Source organism: Salvelinus namaycush, chromosome 6 (assembly GCF_016432855.1).
Source record: "Salvelinus namaycush isolate Seneca chromosome 6, SaNama_1.0, whole genome shotgun sequence".
Taxonomy (NCBI): domain Eukaryota; kingdom Metazoa; phylum Chordata; class Actinopteri; order Salmoniformes; family Salmonidae; genus Salvelinus; species Salvelinus namaycush.
Window position 1 is genome coordinate 39280568 of NC_052312.1, and position 22039 is coordinate 39302606.

Genomic DNA, 22039 nt, shown 5'->3' on the forward strand with positions numbered 1-22039 from the left:
CCGAAGAACCCTTTAAGGTTCTAGATAGCTCCTTTTTTTTCTTACGAGTGTACAGGGTGTTCATTTTTCAGTTGCGTCAGTATGTAAATCGAATCATTGTGCTCTCATCCACTGTGGCTCATGGCTCCTAATACGGTCGATATATTGTCTGTTTAAAACGTATTATTTTAATTGTATATATCTCTATAGTATACATTATATGTCATTTGGATGAGGTACAGTTGAAATGTACATAAGTCTACACATGTTTAATAGCTATCTGAATGTTCTCTTCCCTTCTCACCCTCCCTTGTCCTAATATGATACTCCCTCACCCCTAATGTACAGTAATAATGTTAATGATTTCCTTTGCTCCATTAGTTGATTGTTTAATAGTTTTGGACAATGAAGCTGAGTGTTAATATCACTGGCCACTCACTCACTTATGAAGCTGTAAAATATTAACCATATTCCGTGGATTTATGGTGGCATATTCATTTTTTAAATCAATTCAAATAAAATGTATGAAAAACGTTTCATGGTATTTTGTATCCAGATTATTGAAATGATAGTGGTGTGGAGAAATGTATCACTTGTGAGGTCGGAATTGGAAATTGCACACATTAGGTTTTTATTTAGCTTTCATATTAAGCCTCCATAATTTCATATGAACATGTAATTACTTCAATCAGGGTGAGTAAACATCACACATATTTGGACATCATTTCAAACTTTATTTTTTTTAATGTAATCGATAATTAGGACAGGTCAACTCCAGTTGTAAACTACAATAACAGTTTTACTCAGAGTTCAACTGGAGAGCGGGGGGACTACAAAGTGAGGTATAATAGCAGAAGGACCAGAACTAAGACTGGACACAAGCTTTTACACACTACCAACTGTACAGGACAGTAGCTAATTTATACAGTCATCTGACAATAGTTTACATCTTTCACTGTAGATAACATTAGAAAAGGAATTTCCTTTACATCAATGAGTACTTATGTTTCTTATTAATGTATGCCCTCAAAAACTGTTAGAAAAGTTGTTAGCAATTTTGCTGTTGAGGGTACCAGCAAAATAACCTTTAAAACCCCAGTAAAGGCATGAAGTTTTAACTTTAAGCTGCTTTAAATCCAGACATGCAAGAAATTATTTTATATTTGAGTGAGAATAGTTGTCACCTCAAACAAAAAGGATGTTATGTAATATGAACAAAAATCAAATTTATTTAGATTTTCCAAAAATGACCCTGAAAAATGTTATAAGGTAAGCATTTTAGTAAGAAATGCTTAATTTGTATTATTCACGCAGAGTATTAAATCCCCTACAAGATTTTCCTATGAGAAATTTGGAAAGAAATACATTTTATCACTACTATCCAACTCTTTGTTGTGTAGCTGCTACAGGCCCCTATAAACCTACAGGACAAACAAATAGGAACCATGTTGAGATAGGGCAGTATAAGCATCAACTTCCACTTCCTGATTCCCATGATGCACCACTAGTCCATCGGAGTGCGCTCCCTCTTCTTCCCATCCCGCTTCGGCTTCTTGGCATCTGCAAGAACAGGTGGGCATCAGGTTAGAATCTACATCCATACTGTCACTTACCCTGCAGTCAGAAGGTTTTTGAAGACCATAACCTGCCTTTCAGACAGTCTTCCATGAAAAGTGAATTTGCCAGTTTTTCAGATATCATCAACCATTTGGGTTTTAGTGGAACTTGTCATTGGTCTTCAAACAGGGAATATCTTCTGATATTTTTATTTGGGCCTTAACTGGCACTCCACTTCAAGCTCCTGTCTCACTCACTCATTCAACACTCACTGGGTGTGTTGTTAATCCTACCGCTGGCCTGAGGATTGCAGGTTTACTGTGCATGTGGACAAACATGAAAAGTGCTTTATCATCGTCCCACAAGAGTGGCTTTAGTACCTGACAGCCATGACAGGAACCACAGTCCATACCCCGTCTCTGGTCTGATGAACAGGAGCAACATAACCCACCCTCCATACATATATTCTGCTATATATCTATCTATCTATCCATCTGTCTATCTGTCGATCTGTCTGCATGTCTGCTTGTCTATCTGCCTTCCTGTCTGTCTGCTTGTCTGTCTGTCTATCTGTCTGCTTGTCTGACTGTCTGTCTATCTGTATGTCTAATCTATCTATCTGCCTGTCTATCTGTCTGTGTGTCTGTCTGCTAGTCTGTCTGCCTGCCTATCTATCTATCTATCTATCTATCTATCTATCTATCTATCTATCTATCTATCTATCTATCTATCTATCTATCTATCTATCTATCTATCTATCTATCTATCTATCTATCTATCTATCTGTCTTCCTGTCTGCTTGCCTGTCTGCCTGTTTGCATGTCTGCATGTCTGTCTGTGTTTAGAAGAGCGTGAGGGGGAATGTAAACAACAAGGAAAAGGCAGGACTCATCTAAAGTCTGTTTCCCCCAGGAGCTCCTATCATTGTAGATTACAGGGTGGGATGTTGTTGGTGGGCGGTAACAGATGAGGATGTCAACTGGGTAATCAACACCTGATTGTTTTGTACCTGATCTAAAGCAAGTTCCCACCTGCCACTAATTTAAGGTCCTCCCACGTCAGTTTGTTGATGAAAGCCTTGTCACGCTCTCCAGCTAATCTGAGAAAAACGCCCTCAACATAAAACATTTAAACACTCCATCAATACTACTTACTGTATGTTGCTGCTCCACTTCAACATATTAGAACGATTCAAACTGGATTTAAATTTACAGCACATGAATCGATCTATTCACCATCAATGCAGCATTAGCCAATATACAGCATTAGCCAATATATTCATGTAAACATTGAGGAATAATTTGCTTATCCTTCACATGCCCTTTAATAATCTATGTGAAACATCTGATCAGCAGTGGAGCATTAATGTGAAGAATGTGATGATAATCAGCATATAAAGTATTGTAAATCATCCCGATACTAATCTTTTATCCCTGATAAACAAACAATGCAATCCATCGGTAAATACAGAAGTAATGATTCCTTGCTCGTATAGAATTGCCAAATCATTAATAAGTGTGTATAAATGAACTCGTTGTAAGAGTCGATATGCCTCAGGCCAATGTACAGACCTAGAGATGACTCATGAATTGCAAGTGTCTAACTGATTGGTGATAGCCTACCAGATGTTGCCTGTGCTACCAAAATGCATAATGTTTGTCACTCGAATCCTCCTAAAATATAATGCTGACATCAATGCCCCAGGGACCTGCTATCTAATCTATACATTTCTCATAAGCACATGTATTGCAATCATATTGTGGACAAGCCAAGAGAGTTCTGTGAGTTTGGAGATTGGGATGTGGGTGTTCATACAAAACACAGAAAATTGCTCCTCGCTCCATTTGTTTGGCCAGTTTTAATTTGTTTAACTGTGTTTTTGCCTTTGCCTTTGTCAGCACATTTGGCTCCCTAGGGAGACAGAGAGAATCACATTCCCTCTGCGAGCCCCGTCTGTGAGATTGGAGCTCTCACCATGCCGGAGTGCTTTCTGCTGCATATGCACATTACTGTGTACTCTCTCCGCTCTCATTTCTGCCACCGCACTTTTGACACAGACTCATAATAATCAGAGCGGCTCGGAGAGAATGTGTTTTGAACCGGGATGCCGTGAAACAGGCTGAGTGCAATAAAACTGAATTCAGTGTCTGAATGGGCTGTCTCGTACACAGAGACACAACGACACAGCCCTTCTCAAGGGAATGATAAACCATCTCCGGCTCCAAAAGAACTCCTCGACGGCAGCCACAGGGTTTTGATCTCTATAAAGCCTTTTGTTTCCCCGAAAATCATCTCTGACATTCTCCGCTCCCCACTGTGGCTCCCCTGCTCATTCTTCTGAGTAAGGAGGGAGGAGAATAGGAGAATTCTACAGGTATTCATAACGTTTCATTTCTGCTTCATTTCGGTCACTCTCTGTTTTCCGGCCTTTCCATTTCATTCCGTGGGGCCCGTCTCTACCTGAAGTTAGACAAGGGAGAAGCTGACACTGAATCTCAGATCGCTCCCTCGCTGCCTCGCAGCATTGTCTCCTCAAGACTATGGGCCTGACAGATGTTTTCTCCATTGCTCCTGGCAGCAGCAGACAAGGTGGCTGTTTAGAATTGTAAATATGACTGGGCGGATATGGTGGCCCCAGCCGGAAGTGAGATAGTCCCTCGCTCTGTAGCCGGGGTTCATTACAAGTCCTCTGATCCCTCCTCTGTGACTCTGCCTGGCCTGGAATCCCCTTCCAACACAAACACACAGAGGCAAGCGCATACACACACACGCACACACAAACATCGTCAGCCTCTCTGTTTCCCAGTAACCCCTTAGCTTACCAGGGCTTATCTGTCAAATGGCAGACATGGGTAATCATACTCTCAGATAGCAGGTCTTTCTTTTCAACTCTCTCCATTCTTCTTCTCCACCGTCATCCCTCCCTCCTCCTTTCATACTGTGGTTCTCACCCTCCCTAGGGCAGTAGGCCCGACTTAAAACAGGACTGGCCTCCATCACACAGGATTCATTTGGGAGTCTATGATAATTCATACAGGTACAGTGCTATACAATCCTGTACATGTCCTTGCACGCACGCACGCACGCACGCACACACACACACACACACACACACACACACACACACGTGCACGCACGCACGCACGCACGCACACACTGTATAGAGATTACCATTAAATGCTAATCACTGCAGAAATAATGTTATTTCTGTATGTCACCTTGCTATTTCTGTCACTGAAAACATGTGCACCGAAGAAATACACCAACACAAATATGATTTTAATTTGGATCAGATTCCTTACACGTGACATCCTAAATAGGCTTTGCTCGGCTTATGTGAAAGATATTGTCGTTTTTTCGAGAACCATTACCCAAGCCAGGGGTTCCACTCCACTGTCAATCTGACATGTTTTTTTCCGTCACAGTGAGATTTGTCTTACCAGCTTTTTACCCTTTTGATTTCCTGAACTCCCAGGTTATTAGGATGCGAGGGAAACTTGAATTGAACCCAAAATCCCAATCAGATTGACAGGAGTGCGTGTTTTTATCTGTCCTCGAGCAGGAAAACTGTCTTAACTGTTAGCCGCCTGCCTGACACACAATGCACTGGTCCAGTCGCTCCTGGAGAGTCTGTTCTGTTCTGGCACACCCTCTCATACAGCAGATTACTGTCAGGGCTGCTGCCAAATCTACCCTGTATCCAGTTTCACACTCTCAACATATCACCACAGTAGCCTACTTCTCAAAACGCAGTCAGATTGGACATAATGTACACACTAGCACCATCCTTTACTGGCAACATCATGCAGCATTCATTAGATTTGTAAACAACTTCTGCTCTCACTTGATTGGTTTTAACAGTGGGAGTCATCAGCTAAATAACGGACAAGTGGGAGTTGTTAATAAAGCCTTTATGTGGGGAAAATATATGAAAATCTGTGTGTTGGCCTCTATATGTTGGTAACATTCTGTCACTGTGTTAATGATGGAGCATTGAACTAAAGCATTCATCTGATTTACTTTAGGAACATTTTGTAAAGTTTGGACATGAGGTATACATCTTATAACAAACTGAATGGCAAAAAATGTCTTATGTTAAACACGGTTTGAGGAATGATGAATGCCAATGTTCATCAGCGCATTGAATGAAGTAGTTAGACAAACAGGGCTAACTGTGACTCACCTAAATATTGAATATGCAATTTCATTCTATTAAGATACTCATCTAGTTCATTGTATCAGACAGGTGAAGTGAACCAAGACTAAATACATTAGAAATCTATAATGTCTGTTGGGCGAATTGCCAACTAAAACCACAATCTGCAATCCTCTATGTCATGTTCTGTGACCATCTCAGTCTCACTGCTTTACATAATTGAAAGAGAAAAATCGATGTTTCTTGACGTCTCATATTGTCTTCTTTAAATGGATGAGTCTAGATGTCTACTGGCAGTTACTGAGGGAACGCAGCATTACATTTTCATACGTGTACTGCTCAATACTTGTATTTACCTTAGTTCACCCTAGTTGAAGACTCACTCCGACTGAACTTTTTAGGCTCAGTGAAGGGGCTAATTCCACCATAGCGGGGCTGGATTAAACATGAATCTCTGACAAGTCTAGCACTATCGCAGAATTAATCATTCAGAGGATGTGGAGTCTTCAGCAGGATGTCATCGGTGTGAGCTGTGAAAGTACTGCCAAATAATATGCTAATAAATATACGTTAGCAAGGTTAAAGGATGAAAAAAGTGGACTGAAAGTGGCAACGTGCTTTAAATATGAAGCATAAAGGGAGCAGGTGAAAATTGTCCTTTTCTGACGGTTTAATTAACCAAAAGTAATATCATCTTCCAACGCTTCTGCACATTTATGGAGATTCACTCTCCAATGTATTGACTATTGTGTTTAAAATGGATCCTTTAACTTTGTGTTTTGTCCTCTACCAACCATGTACAGTACCAGTCAAAAGTTTGGACACGCCTACTCATTCAAGGGTTTTTCTTTATTTTGAATATTTTCTACATTGTAGAATAATAGCGAAGACATCAAAACGATGAAATAAAACACATGGAATCATGTAGTAACCAAAAAAGTGTTGAATAAATCAAAATATATTTTATATTTGAGATTCTTCAAAGTAGCCACCCTTTGCCTTGATGACAGCTTTGCATTCTCTCAACCAGCTTCATGAGGTAGTCACCTGGAATGCATTTCAATTAAGAGGTTTTGTGCCTTGTTAAAAGTTAATATGCTGAATTTCTTTCCTTCTTAATGAATTTGAGCCAATCTATTGGGTTGTGACAAGGTAGGGGTGGTATACAGAAGATAGCACTATTTGGTAAAAGACCAAGTCCATATTATGGCAAGAACAGCTCAAATAAGCAAAGAGAAATGACAGTCCATCATTACTTCAAGGTCAGTCAATAAGGAACATTTCAAGAACTTTGAAAGTTTCTTCAAGTGCAGTCGTGAAAACCATCAAGCGCTATGATAAAACTGGCTCTCATGAGGGCCGCCACAGGAAAGGATAGGGGCTCCCGAGTGGCACAGAGTCTAAGGCACTGCATCTCAGTGCTAGAGACGTCACTACATACCCTGGTTTGATCCCGGACTGTATCACATCCGGACGTGATCGGGAGACCCATAGAGCGGTGCTCAGCGTTATCCAGGTTAGGGGAGGGTTTGGCCGCGGTAGGCCATCATTGTAAAATAATACCTCCAGGCTGTGTAAGGGCTATTTGACCAAGAAGGAGAGTGATGGAGTGCTACATCAGATGACCTGGCCTCCACAATCACCCGACCTCAACCCAATTGAGATGGTTTGGGATGAGTTGGACTGCAGAGTGAAGGAAAAGAAGCCAACAAGTGCTCAGCATATGTGGGAACTGCTTCAAGACTGTTGGAAAAGCATTCCAAGTGAAGCTGGTTGAGAGAACGCCAAGAGTGTGCAAAGCTGTCATCAAGGCAAAGGCTGGCTACTTTGAAGAATCTAAAATATAACATATATTTTCATTTCTTTAACACTTTTTATGGTTACTACATGATTCCATATGTGTTATTTCATAGTGCTGATGTCTTCACTATTACTGTACAATGTAGAAAATATTTAAAAAATAAAGAAAAACCCTTGAAGGAGTAGGTGTGTCCAAACTTTTGACTGGTACTGTATACATTTTTAGACTAGTAATATATTGACTGGTACCTACACTATTTGGGGCGGCAGCATAGCCTGGTGGTTGGGTAGAGCTTTGGACTAGTAACCGAAAGGTTGCAAGATCGAATCCCCGAGCTGACAAGGTACAAATCTGTCATTCTGCCCCTGAATAAGGCAGGTAACCCACTGTTCCTAGGCCGTCGTTGAAAATAAGAATTTGTTCTTAACTGACTTGCCTAGTTAAATAAAGATAAAATAAATAAAAAATCCTGGTATTGTAAGTTAAACATTCACTAAACATGTGTTCCCTTTGCAGTGGTTTAGCTTACCAATCAAATCCCTCAGGATATACACTACTGGTAAAGACATATATGTAAATCTATGGCTTTGCTGATATGCTCTCCGACACTCCCCCTCAGCCTACCTTGCAGCTTGGTCTTGGGGATCTTGCCGCAGGGCTTGGTGGCGCTCACTGTGTTAGGACAGGTGGCATCCATGAGAGCGCGTTTCAGCACCCCAGTCCGGTTCTTCTTTCCCGTCACCAAGTCACACTCTCCCCAGGCCTGGAAGTCATACTTGCATTCACCTACAGAGACATGGTTACAACAGAGATACATGTTCAATACAAAACACATTTTACAGGATTGTTACAGCCACAGACATACCTACTGTATATACACTGCCATTCAAAAGTTCGGGGTCAATTAGAAATGTCCTTGTTTTTTAAAGAAAAGCACATTTTTTGTCCATTAAAATAACATCAAATTGATCAGAAATACAGCGTAGAAATTGTTAATGTTGTAAATGACTATTGCAGCTGGAAACAGCAGATTTTTTATGGAATATCTACATTTGCGTACAGAGGCCCATTATCAGCAACCATCACTTCTGTGTTCCAATGGTACGTTGTGTTAGCTAATCCAAGTTTATCATATTAAAAGGCTAATTGATCATTAGAAAACCCTTTTGCAATTATGTTAGCACTGCTGAAAATGGTTGTGCTGATTAAAGAAGCAATAAAACTGTCTTTCTTTAGACTAGTTGAGTATCTGGAGCATCAGCATTTGTGGGTTCGATTACAGGCTCAAAATGGCCAGAAACAAAGAACTTTCTTCTGAAACTCATCAGTCTATTCTTGTTCTGAGAAATGAAGGCTATTCCATGCGGGAAACTGCCAAGAAACTGAAGATCTCGTACAACGCTGTTTACTACTTCCCGAAGTCACCTCTTCACTGTTAACGTTGAGACTGGTGTTTTGCAGGTACTATTTAATGAAGCTGCCAGTTGAGGACTTGTGAGGCGTCTGTTTCTCAAACTAGACACTCTAATGTACTTGTCCTCTTGCTCAGTTGTGCACCGGGGCCTCCCACTCCTCTTTCTATTCTAGATAGAGCCAGTTTGCGCTGTTCTGTGAAGGAAGTAGTATACGGCAGTGTAGGTTAAGATACAAAAACTCAAAGCTTTTGTCGGCCATTAGTGGTAACGCACGCTCCCCTTTAGCAGGCTGGTCTCATAGACTAACCGTAACATAGCATATGTTTGGTATTGTTACATAAGACAGAAGGTTAATTAAGGCAAAAACAAATGGTGGATGGTTGGTCGGGGTGGATGGGTATGCGTATAACGCAAACATCTAAAATCCCAAAGGTTGCAGGTTCAAATCTCATCATAGACAATTTTAGCTAATTAGCAGCTTTGCAACTACTTACTACTTTGTATCTACTTTGCAACTACTTCAAGTTCTTCCCCTAACCCTGACCGTAACCCTTTCACCTAACCCTATCCTTAACCCTAACCCTAAACCCTAACCTCGCTAACGTTAGCCACCTAGTTAATGTTAGTGTTAGCCATTTAGCCACCTAGCTAACATTTACAACAAATTGGAATTCGTAACATATTATACGTATTGCAGATTTGTAATATATTATATGAATTTCAATTGGTAACATATCATAAGAATTGTAATTTATAACATATCATACAAAATGGATGATGGACATCCACAAATGAATACATACCATATCATCCTAATTTGACTGTCCCAGATTGGTATTTACTATGTTGTATGGTGATTGTAGCACCCAGAAGACATCCCATAGGTTGAATACAACTGATCAAGTAGAAAATTAAATGTAATTACATTTATCGGCCTAGAATCAGCAATTAAGAACTGTTGTGGAACATCCTTTCTTTTACTGGAAAAGGGATTTTTTTCATAAAATGTCTGATTTATTTTAGTTTTATCCGTTAAATAATCTGATCTTCTACTCAAAAACACCAGAACCTGTAATATTTGCAAAAAGATTTACATTCCAACTATTCTCAGCCCCAGGACTTTCTTTATCAACCACCAACTGGTGCACCGTGTTATTAGCCAGTGTATGGCTTTCCCTGCCAAGACCGGATTGTCTCCTTTAGGCTCCATTTTGCCCAGTTTCTCCACTCTGAAGATTCCATCTGTCTTTCCCATACACAGACTGTCTGGCGTTCTCTGCCTTTCAAAAAGGGCCTCCACTCTTTCACTTTATATTTTATTCTCTTTATGGAAAGAAAACATTTAAGCAGTCTACAGACTGGATTTCATTAAGGATCTTATTTTACATTATATTCAGAGTCCTCTTTAAACTCCTCCCCCAAGGATGCAGGGCTGTTCCAGGAAAGGATAGCCATGCCCCGTTCTTGTGTGTAAGAATGTGTGTCCGCATTCATGTGTGTGTGTTTGTGTTTGTCATCCCTCCATCCCTCTCTCCCTTCCTTTTGTTGGACTCTGGCGTAGCTCCCTCTTGGCTGTGACAGTCGTTTCCCTATTTCTCTCAGAGAAAAGCTTGGGCCGCTGTCACCTGGCTCTGAAATCCCAGGGCACTCGGCTGAGGGGAGCGGAGGGGGGGATGAGGAGGGGTTGACAGGACCATTGTTCTGGGAATTCTACAGGGATCTTCAAAACAGAGTGCTCTAAAAGCGTGTGCCTCTGTACCTATAACTTGGCAGTGAACACGTGTAGCATATGGGCATGTGTGAAACTTACTCCTCAGCGTGAAGTGTCCCCACTTGCGCCAGAGAATAGCTAGCTTTTCAGGTGGCGCTGACATTATATTCAGAGTCCTCTTTAAACTCCTCAGGTGGGCAGTCATGTGTGTTAGCAAAGCAGAGATCTTGGGTTCAAGCCTGGGTGTGAGCTGAATCAGGAGGAAGCTAGTAGGGAAAGTGGCAGGTAGCCCATGCTCTGTTTGGAGATGACTCACATCTCTGCTGTATACACCCAGGCTGTAATTTCCTGAACCAGGCAATCATTCTCTGGGAATGTCCATTCATGAAGACTGAATTGGAAACACAACTGAAATCCTACTCCATTGAGTAGCAGAATATTTTCCCCTTTAATGGACATGGATACACATCAAAAAATATTACCTAAACAAAAAGACATAAAATCCCTAGACCAGTCATGTTCGTGCTGAATTATAAATGTGAGTCCGCTCCCCATGACCACACTCACACACCTCCAAACTGCTTCTTCCAGTTACAGGGGATCTTGCAGCGCTGGGTCTTGATGGTTTGCTTGCAGTCGGTGCCAGTGCGTGTGCCCTCCCTGGTGCCCAGGCCGCAGTCACCCTCGTTGGCCACGCACACACTCCACTGCCACTCCCCACAGTCCGACTTACGCTCCTTCTTCCCTGCAGGATCGCACACACACACCAACCTTATACTGCAGTCATGTCTGGGACATAATTATGTGGGCTGTAATTAGGCCAGGCTAGAGCTACACTACCACCGTGAAAGGTCAAAGTATTCAAATATATAAAGCACTGAGATATGCGTCTGTCATTGTGAGTCTGCAGTGAGCCCCCCTGCTTAAAGTGTATTTATGCACAAATCTGACCTGATTTGAGCTTTACATCAAATTACCATTCATACCTTGTAGCAGGTACTGTAATAGGAGACCCCCCTCCATCCACATATCATCTGTCTGTCTGACTGCTGCCAATCTGCCGGTGTTTCTCACCTTGTTTCTCAGCTTTCCCCCCCTCGCCTGCTGTCACTGTGAGGACCAGGAGGGCCATGACGGCCAGAAGCGTCCATTGCTGCTGCCCTGACATGCTAGGAGAGAGGGAGAACAGACAAAGAGGAATAACAAGTACAGCAACATATGTAACTCTGTGGGAGACATTCCATCGAAGGCCTCCCCTTCACCACCCTCTCATTTCTTCAGATGAAGGGGCAGACCTGACAAAGAACCACAGCATGCCGCTACTTACATGTATGGTTCACAGTTACAGGTGAAGGCAAGCTCAGGCTATTTGTGGAATAAATGGTTGTTATTTGCTACAATGGCCTGCTGTGTGCTGCACTGTGCTCGTGTCTACAGATGTGTATGATGACATGGGGAAGTTATCGGCTGTCAGACAATGATACAGACGATTTGGAAATAGAAATAAACCTTTTTTTGCATGTTCTTTATGAATAGACTAATTGTTTCCCCTCCAGGCGCTCTCTGGCCTCCCAGCGGCCCAATAAAGAGAAGCCCCGTTCTAATCGCGGGTGCTGCTGTGCTAGGGAACTCTGGGTGGTGGAATTAGCGCACCATCCCCGTTTCTCATTCATTCCTTCTTTCACTTTCCCCCTGTTTATTTTGGAGATACCCAAAAACCCACAGAAGGGGAATCAGCGTGAGATTTAAGCAATTACCGAGCGTCTTGGATGCCAAAATGCTCCACTGTGCCCAAATTACTGCAAAAGGTACAGCCTGGCGGGGAAATCATTTACATTCGTCAATTTTAATTAATCATGAGCTGACATGGCTCTTACCCCCGCCCTGACACATTTGGCCCTGTATTTTTAGTCCTCTCCAGTTTGAGACTTTGCAGAAGTTGATGCACCTCACGTCTATTAGCGATGTAGGCAACGTGATAATCAATTTAAAAAGATGGCATTCAAACTCTCCTTTATTTTATTATTAGCCATTATTAATAGAGCGCTCACTGGTTGAATTCACTTCGGCTCTCAGTGCATCTATATATAATGAGTCTACTCTGAGTTTAACTCATCTGAACCCTTACAATACAGGGCTTGAACCCCCAACAGTGGAAGCATACAGCATGCCCACTTTAACTGAGAGGCAGAATAACATTTGATTTGATTTGAGAACCTCTTTAGACAGACTGTTTTCTTGCCAGAAGCAGTTTTGTGTCAGTCAAACTGTTCAGTCAATGTTCCATTCCTCTCTCTATTCCAAGAAAAATCTTGTTAGTCCAACACCTTTGATCGTTTCTAAAAATTGACAACCTGCAAAGTCTAAAGTTGTTTCTGAGAAATTCCCCAATCGTACTTCTGGTTTGCAACCAGGAGTTTGGAAGCTACAGCATTGTGACTTCTCAAGTCTTTCCCCTTAATGATTCATAAGCAGTCTGCAGATGAGTTACAGTCCAGGTGTAGTTGAGGAGGGCTACAGGTTAAAGGGGGATATCAACCTCCTGCAGCGTTCAGTACATTCTTTTCAGACAGAATAGTTTGCTGAGGGGTAGACTACAGGGTTTCCCTCATTGCAATGGAATCAAGTGTTCCTCCTTTCACTGAAATATTTACACCAGATCCCTTTCTGTCTCTCAGAGCATGACAACACTTTCCATAATGGATGAATGGATTGATTCAGTACACCTGACTTTTAGATGCTACGTGTGCGTCTCCATTGTAACCTGGATTTCCATTGTAAAAAATAAAGATGTTTTTGTTGTCACATACACCAGATAGGTGCAGGGAAATGTGTTGTTTTACAGGGTCAGCCATACTAGTACAGTGACCCTGGACCAAATTAGGCTTAAGTGCCTTGCTCAAGGGCACATAGATTTTACACCTTGTTGGCTCGGGTATTCAAACCAGCAACCTTTTGGTTACTGGCCCAACACTCTAGCTGCTACGCTACCTGCCGCCCCACTACTACAGAGTCGATTGATAATAGCTGAGTTCTCAGATACTGTACACACCATGCATACTGTAACATACCCAGGTTATCGTATGATATTTAACTTGTATTTGGGAATAAAGTTACGATTTTTTCCCACTCTCCCTCCCACCACCCATAGATCATTTCAAATGTATATCTTCTCATATCACAACCAGACACAACAAGTCACCCTATGACAGTGGGATTCAAAGTTGGGGTCATGAACCTCCAGTTCGGTTGCCAAAATTGTACATTTTTATATATCTTTTTTTTTTACCGTAAAATAAGAGTACAGATTATTGTATGGGACAATATACAAACGTTTTTGAGAAAGACTATTTGAAAAAGAAAATTTTATTGAGTGAATGTATTCGTGACTATTGTCCAATGTCCTCTGTCACATAAGCAAAAGTCTTGCCTGATTATGTATGTCCAGACGTCGATTAACACCTGTTTATTATGAAAGCACATTTATTGATGTGGGGATATTTATCATGTGGAATATATTGCCTCAATGTGTTTGTACCTTTTTCATACCTTTATTGAAGTTGATTGTCAATTAGGTAATTGGTAGGGTTTGTGATGCATTCTGGGTAATAGGTATTGCTACAAGAAGCTTATAATTTCTTTGCTTGTTAGACAAGACATCCAGGTAACAGGTTGGCTTGCTGCCGGTTAGTGCTGAGCGATTAACCAACATCAGTTCTATTTCATTCAGTTTTTTTCTGTGAGCTCAATAGTCAAATTGCACAGTATCTCTATAGATTAATCAGATCCAGCCTGAACTGTACGATGTAGTAGGGAGTTGTAGTTTCCAGCAGGCCAATATTCTACATAGTTTAGTGCATAAAACATGGTAATTAACTACAATGACCATAATCTAATTGTCTGGTCTGTGTTTCCAAAGACAGTACAGTATGAAACTATGCATGTTTCTTTACGCCTGCTACGGAGGAGACAAGAATGTGGTATCGTGAGGGGATGTAGAGATCAGCTGTTGCTTGGCCAGGTATCTCTACCTGAAAATACATGATCAAAGTAATTGATAGTTGGTATTCAGCAGTCATAAAAGCATGCGTTACTTACTTTGAAGAACTACAAAATTGTGATTTGTCAGACAGCATAGGCAGCAGCTCTATAGAGATTAAATGATGACTTGGAATGAATTAAGAAAGTAATCAAATAAAACAAATGTAATATACACAACAATTTAAATATTTTATTAAAGTAAAGTAATGTGAATAAATTATAGTTAATAAGTGATAAGAAGTAATGAACAGTCACTACCATCATGGGACTTGTATTGTTTTATTCTGTGTTGTTACAGCCTTCAACACAAATAATCGAAATCGAAAACCTTTAAAAAAAATGATAATCTAACCGAAACCAAACCGACCTCAAAGCATTAATGTTTCAGCACTACTGCCAGGTTTACAGGCATGATTGATGCCTGTGTTTTCTTTGGTTAGAGATTTATTTGATTCCAGTCTGTAGATCTGCGTTGTTGCAAAAGCTAAATCCAAATGCATGGTCAACTTCACAGTATTTATTGGTTACTTTTCATTTCAATAAGAATTGAAGGCTATATGTTGATGTAAAAAAAATATATACATTTACCGCTTCAAAGGTTGTCATTAGATTTGGGATGGGTGGGGTTGCGAGAAATTATTGTGAAAAAAAGTAGGTTCCCCAGAAATTCTGGTGTGAAAAAAATGGAGTGCAAGCTAAAAAAGTTTGAATACCACTGGAAGCCAAATGAGAAGGCCTAATACGATGAGTCATTATTCCTATCTATCACAATGAAGTAGGATTCTTTCCTGTGGATCAGTGGGGAAGATCACAGTGTGGAGTGCTGGGTAGGCATGTGAGGCCCAACCCCAATCACTCCGTTATAGGAGGATGACATGGCTTAGGGACCACAGGAGAACATGCGTTCACCAGCTGCCAAGCAGGCAGATGCAACTCAGTCCTCCTCAGCCCTCGACAGAAACAGTGTGGCAGACACAGTCCATGAGCCAGGCAGAATTAGTCCTATCAAACACTCCATTTCCCCATTGATCTGTGAACAGCGGGGGCGGCGCTCAGTGAGTTTGTGGAGCTCACCACAAACTCCTTCCCCTCCACTCCCTCTCTCATTGATACTGCTTCAATAGTTAAAGCCTCTATTCATATCATCTATTCATATTATCTGATCCTTTCAGTAGCATTTCAACCAAAGGAACGGAGGCAATAAAGTTTTTAGCCATGGAAGAAAAGAGCCGTTAAAATGAATAAATGAAAAGACAGTAGAAAGAGGAACGACTGGGGGGTGTTAGCTTTCTACTAGCTTCTATTAGCTTTCTAAAGCTACATGCAAAATACTGGACCACGGTCATCCTCCAAAGAACGAAAATGTACACTTGATATTTTTTTCATGTTTTAATATTTTGAACGGAATAGATGATATGGTAATCCAACCATTACAACTCTCTACTGGTATGATAGAGGGAAATATCCTAACAAATGAGGGGGATTCATGCACTAGCATGCTGTGGTAAGTAGCCATACATAAATAAAACATGCATTGAATTCTATCCCCCTGAAGGCTCAGAGGCAAATCCCCATTTTCTTAAACCAGCAAGAATTCAATTATACATAGATCGTATTTAGAGATAAGTGTAGCCTTCCAAAGCATTGTTTTAGGTTTAAATAAACTTTCCGCTGTTCATCCAACCTCAGCCGCTCACAGATTAGGAAAACAAATAGGCCTAAAACTTGTGAACAGGGAGAAGTAACTCCCTCCCCTCCCTGTCCTATGCCTAGTATTGTTGTTGCAAAATGTAATGCGTACATGACAATATTCTGTTATCTTAGTGAGAAGGTAACCTACAATAACGGTGTAACCGTGTTTATGTAGGCTAGAGAGATGGCTATCAATGCCACTAAACCAGGGTCCTAAACCTAGTTCTGGAAATGACAGATTACTCAGATTACAGAGTCCTATAACTGCCTGGACACCTGGCGGGTTTATATACTCCTTAAGACGTCATTGTGATATCTTATTACTTAGCAATAATAAAGCTACAGTAGGTACAACAACCTCTAATGCCTGGTACAGAGCTATGAGAGGGCCAGGAGTTTTTCCTGACTTTGTGAGAAACTCCAGGCCTTAGTAAGATCAGGTCATCACGTCACTCTCGATGGTGGCCCCTAGTTTAAAACGTGATGCCAGACTATCTCAAAAGAACACAATTCACTTGTTGGTTTAGCTATTACTTTCTGTTGACTCTTATTGAAAGGGAAAATGAAGTTTGAGTATTTTTCTATTTGTCTTTGGGGAAAGTAGCATAGATATACACCTCTGAGATGTTTTAGTTATATTTTAGAGAAGCAGAAAAATGCTTCATCCAGACACACAGTACATTAAAAGGATGTATTTCTTGTTGAGTTTTTGCCTGTTTGTTTCATCATCACACCTTAAGATACATTTCTAAACAGATGAAAAACATCTTGACTACGGAGTGCAGTGAAAGACTGGTTGCAAACACAGCCACCAGGTATACAGTATGACCGGAACAACAGTATGACCTGAACAACATAAAAGTTCACAAAACCCCAGAAAAAAACAGATCTTACTGTATTGCTAGATATTTCTGCACTGTTGGAGCTAGAAACACAAGCCTTTCACTGCATCCGCGATAACATCTGCAAAACTGTGTACGTGACCAATAACCTTTGATTTGATTTGATAGAAAAAACCTCCACCAGCCAGAGGAAGATAGTCAAAGTCATGGTTAACAAACCTCCACCAGCCAGAGGAAGATAGTCAAAGTCATGGTTAACAAACCTCCACCAGCCAGAGGAAGATAGTCAAAGTCATGGTTAACAAACCTCCACCAGCTAGAGGAAGATAGTCAAAGTCATGGTTAACAAACCTCCACCAGCCAGAGGAAGATAGTCAAAGTCATGGTTAACAAACCTCCACCAGCTAGAGGAAGATAGTCAAAATCATGGTTAACAAACCTCCACCAGCCAGAGGAAGATAGTCAAAGTCATGGTTAACAAACCTCCACCAGCCAGAGGAAGATAGTCAAAGTCATGGTTAACAAACCTCCACCAGCCAGAGGAAGATAGTCAAAGTCATGGTTAACAAACCTCCACCAGCCAGAGGAAGATAGTCAAAGTCATGGTTAACAAACCTCCACCAGCCAGAGGAAGATAGTCAAAGTCATGGTTAACAAACCTCCACCAGCCAGAGGAAGATAGTCAAAGTCATGGTTAACAAACCTCCACCAGCCAGAGGAAGATAGTCAAAGTCATGGTTAACAAACCTCCACCAGCCAGAGGAAGATAGTCAAAGTCATGGTTAACAAACCTCCACCAGCCAGAGGAAGATAGTCAAAGTCATGGTTAACAAACCTCCACCAGCTAGAGGAAGATAGTCAAAGTCATGGTTAACAAACCTCCACCAGCCAGAGGAAGATAGTCAAAGTCATGGTTAACAAACCTCCACCAGCCAGAGGAAGATAGTCAAAGTCATGGTTAACAAACCTCCACCAGCTAGAGGAAGATAGTCAAAGTCATGGTTAACAAACCTCCACCAGCCAGAGGAAGATAGTCAAAGTCACGGTTAACAAACCTCCACCAGCCAGAGGAAGATAGTCAAAGTCACGGTTAACAAACCTCCACCAGCCAGAGGAAGATAGTCAAAGTCACGGTTAACAAACCTCCACCAGCCAGAGGAAGATAGTCAAAGTCACGGTTAACAATGGCTGTGGGTAAATGTTGTCTCCGTACATCAACCTTGGAGCTATCAAGCTGAGGGGGAGCAAGTCTTTACTCATGATCCTCCATCCTTCATTGAGGCTTGTCGCCATTTTTCAGTGTTCAGGTGTGTATGTTGTGTGTATGGTGTGTGTATTCATATTTCTCAGTTGGAAATGTCAGGCAGTGACTGAGTGACTGTGTGACTGTATTATTTCGTGACTGTGTGACTGTATGACTATTATTTTGTGACTGTATTATTTTGTGACTGTATTATTGTGTGACAGTGTGGCTGTATTATTGTGTGACTGTGTGCAGACCGTCCTCATTATCTCTACTAACAGCCACGCACTACCAATCTCCAGAGATATCCTCATATGAACACAAACAGTGTGTGTGTGTGTGTGTGTGTGTGTGTGTGTGTGTGTGTGTGTGTGTGTGTGTGTGTGTGTGTGTGTGTGTGTGTGTGTGTGTGTGTGTGTGTGTGTGTGTGTGTGTGTGTGTGCGTTGCAAGGTGCCGAATAGAGCAGGAATCTACATAGCCGAGGCAACAGGCTTGTTTAATGATAAAACACATTAATAATGATGACAAGCAGGGGCTCAGTGAGTGCAGCAGAGCTGAAAAGACTCAAATGGAAGACATCAAATTATGCGTGAATGCCTCCATTACATTCAACAAATTACATTTAGCATCTAGACACCCACTCTGTATCCCACACCCTCAACCCTCTCCATTTTCTCTTCATCAATCGCTCTCTCTCACACTTTCAAACACACACACGCACTATCCAAAGATCCTAGGATCTCTCCCTTGCAAAAAGCATACAGTCCATTAACCACCACCAGAGTATAAACTCTCCAAACAAACAGCCCCTCTTGATGATAAACAGTCTCAATGCAAATATCTCTTATTTAGATCTTTTTCCACTTGACTGCCAGTATATCTGTTGAGCTGTGAGCTGTTTGAAGTAAGACAGATGGGAATCCCATGTCTGTTTTAGAAAAGTCTACTCTACCTAAATGTCTCTCAAAAAATGAGCAGCTTTGTGCTCATGTGGATCGTCACAACTCTCCAGAAAAAATCGAAGTAAAAAGATTTCCTTTAAGCGTCTCCGTGCACCCCTGCAGGCTAGCGTGCAGCTCGAGCTGCGTTGCCTCAGCAGTTTAGCATGTTAAACACTGTTACGGTGCATTACCATTAGTCCTCCTGTCTTCTGCATTCGAAGGCTTTACTCAACAAAGATGCCCATGTTTGTTTGTGTTTTGTTTCTGGCTCATGCAAATTAGCATATTTTATGAATATTCATTTTTAACAGGGACTTGGGGACTTGAGATGGCGGTACTAGGGCGGAGCTGAAATATTACCATTTTCCGGAAGCGCTTTTACCCCCTCTTCGTTTTTGATCAGAATTCATCATAGTGAGACGGGTGGAAGTCACGCTTGAATTAGCTGTGGGAAGCCTCTGGCTATTGGAGAGATGTGTTACCTCTCTTTCTGAGGGGTTGGGGTAAATGCGGAGGACACATTTCGGTTGAATGCATTCAGTTGTGCAACTGACTAGGTATCCCCTTTCCTATCCGTCCTTCATTTCGTCTTGTTTTGAATCCTTCTTGTTTGCTGGAAGTAGCAGCTTTTTTTGTTCACTTTAGATCCTGTCTCTCTTGCCAGTTGTGTTCCTCTGATCCCCTCTCACATGCAGGCGTGACTGGCAGCCAAGTGACAGCAGCCTGTCCCTCTAGCCTCACACTGTTAGCACCTCAGTCATCTCCATATCTCTCTCTCCTCATCTCCCTCTCTCCCTCTCTCTCGCTCTCTCTCTCTGTACCTTTATCAGCTCTCTCTCAAAAGCTTCCAATTTAGATCAGTCCTCCTAATTGAAGAGACAATTGAAGAGACGTTGGTGAAAGCACCTTGAGACACTAGTTCATTAAATCAGGTCTGAAAGACAGCATTTGTGTACGCCTTGGGGAGTTTGTTGGGCTTTTGATTAAAGCGCTGTCGCTCCTCTCGTACGTGCTCTCTGGTTTTCTCCCTCTATCACACAGGCAGTGTGTTCATATGTTTATGCTACTTTCTTTCAGCTAAGGAGCGTTGTTTTGATGTCAGTCATAGGAAACTGAGTGGACGACGGAGGTTATCACAAAGGACTGATAGTTTTCAACGTGAATGTCAGTGCCAAAGACAGTGAGGCTAAATAATGAATAATACTTTAACAATAAACTATTTGCATTAACATTATAGATGCATGAATAGTGTCGAAGGGCCCCAAGGATTTAATTAACTGCAGTGCGATATCAATATGTTAAACCCACAATGTTATGCAAACACCAGCTCCAATGTGCTCTTTAGCTCTGACGGTGGAAGCTTGACTGTGTCTTGACTTCACTACTATAGGTGCAAAACAGTCTACTGCAGAACTTTAAAGGCCACAGGCTTACTTTTAATATCACTCAATACTTTTTGGAATCAAACTTTGACTCTATACTTCTGATTTACCAACCATGAATTTGCAACGAATCAGCAACTGAAAATGTTTCACTTAACCTGAAAGTAGAAAAAGTATTGAACTGAAAGAACAAACCAAACCTAAGAGGACTGATTTAAAATGATAGTACTGTTAACACTCAATCGATTTTAGAAGCTTTGTTTTGAGCAGTGAAGACCCATCTACAATACAGTATGTTCATTCAAACCGACACATTCACAGAGCAAGGGAGGCCGCTGAGGCGAGGACGGCTTATAATATTGTCTGGAACGGAGCAATGAAATGGGATCAAGCACATAGAATTCATGTATTTGATTCATTCCACTTACTCCGCTCCAGTCATTACCACGACAACATCCTCCCCAATTAAGGTGCCACCAACCTACTGTGTCACACACCACTTCCACAATCATCTCCACCCCCTCATCAACGACAGCTTGGCATTACAATGCGAAGGGTTTCAAAGCGTGAGACAAGATGGAACCAGCCTGGCTAAAGCTGCTAGAGGACAAGATGGAACTAGCCTGGCTAAAGCTGCTAGAGAACAAGATGGAACCAGCCTGGCTAAAGCTGCTAGAGGACAAGATGGAACCAGCCTGGCTAAAGCTGCTAGAGAACAAGATGTAACCAGCCTGGCTAAAGCTGCTAGAGAACAAGATGGAACCAGCCTGGCTAAAGCTGCTAGAGGACAAGATGGAACCAGCCTGGCTAAAGCTGCTTGAGAACAATATGTAACCAGCCTGGCTAAAGCTGCTAGAGGACAAGATGGAACCAGCCTGGCTAAAGCTGCTAGAGAACAAGATGGAACCAGCCTGGCTAAAGCTGCTAGAGAACAAGATGTAACCAGCCTGGCTAAAGCTGCTAGAGGACAAGATGGAACCAGCCTGGCTAAAGCTGCTAGAGAACAAGATGGAACCAGCCTGGCTAAAGCTGCTAGAGAACAAGATGTAACAAGCCTGGCTAAAGCTGCTAGAGAACAAGATGGAACCAGCCTGGCTAAAGCTGCTAGAGAACAAGATGTAACAAGCCTGGCTAAAGCTGCTAGAGAACAAGATGGAACCAGCCTGGCTAAAGCTGCTAGAGGACAAGATGGAACCAGCTTGGCTAAAGCTGCTAGAGGACAAGATGGAACCAGCCTGGCTAAAGCTGCTAGAGGACAAGATGGAACCAGCCTGGCTA

General features: G+C 41.7%; 1 protein-coding gene across 1 annotated transcript in view; it reads right to left on the reverse strand.

Moving 5' to 3' along the window:
• Window positions 1-641: 641 nt before the first annotated feature.
• LOC120049386 (pleiotrophin-A-like) overlaps window positions 642-22039 on the reverse strand; it is a 44455-nt gene continuing 23057 nt past the window's right edge. The window contains exons 2-5 of the mRNA XM_038995656.1: window positions 11694-11788; window positions 11191-11364; window positions 8118-8279; window positions 642-1539 (exon numbers count right to left, since the gene is read on the reverse strand). Of these exons, the coding sequence (XP_038851584.1) occupies window positions 1484-1539; window positions 8118-8279; window positions 11191-11364; window positions 11694-11787 (486 nt within the window). The 5' untranslated portion in view covers window position 11788 and the 3' untranslated portion in view covers window positions 642-1483. The remainder of the gene's footprint in view (window positions 1540-8117; window positions 8280-11190; window positions 11365-11693; window positions 11789-22039) is intronic.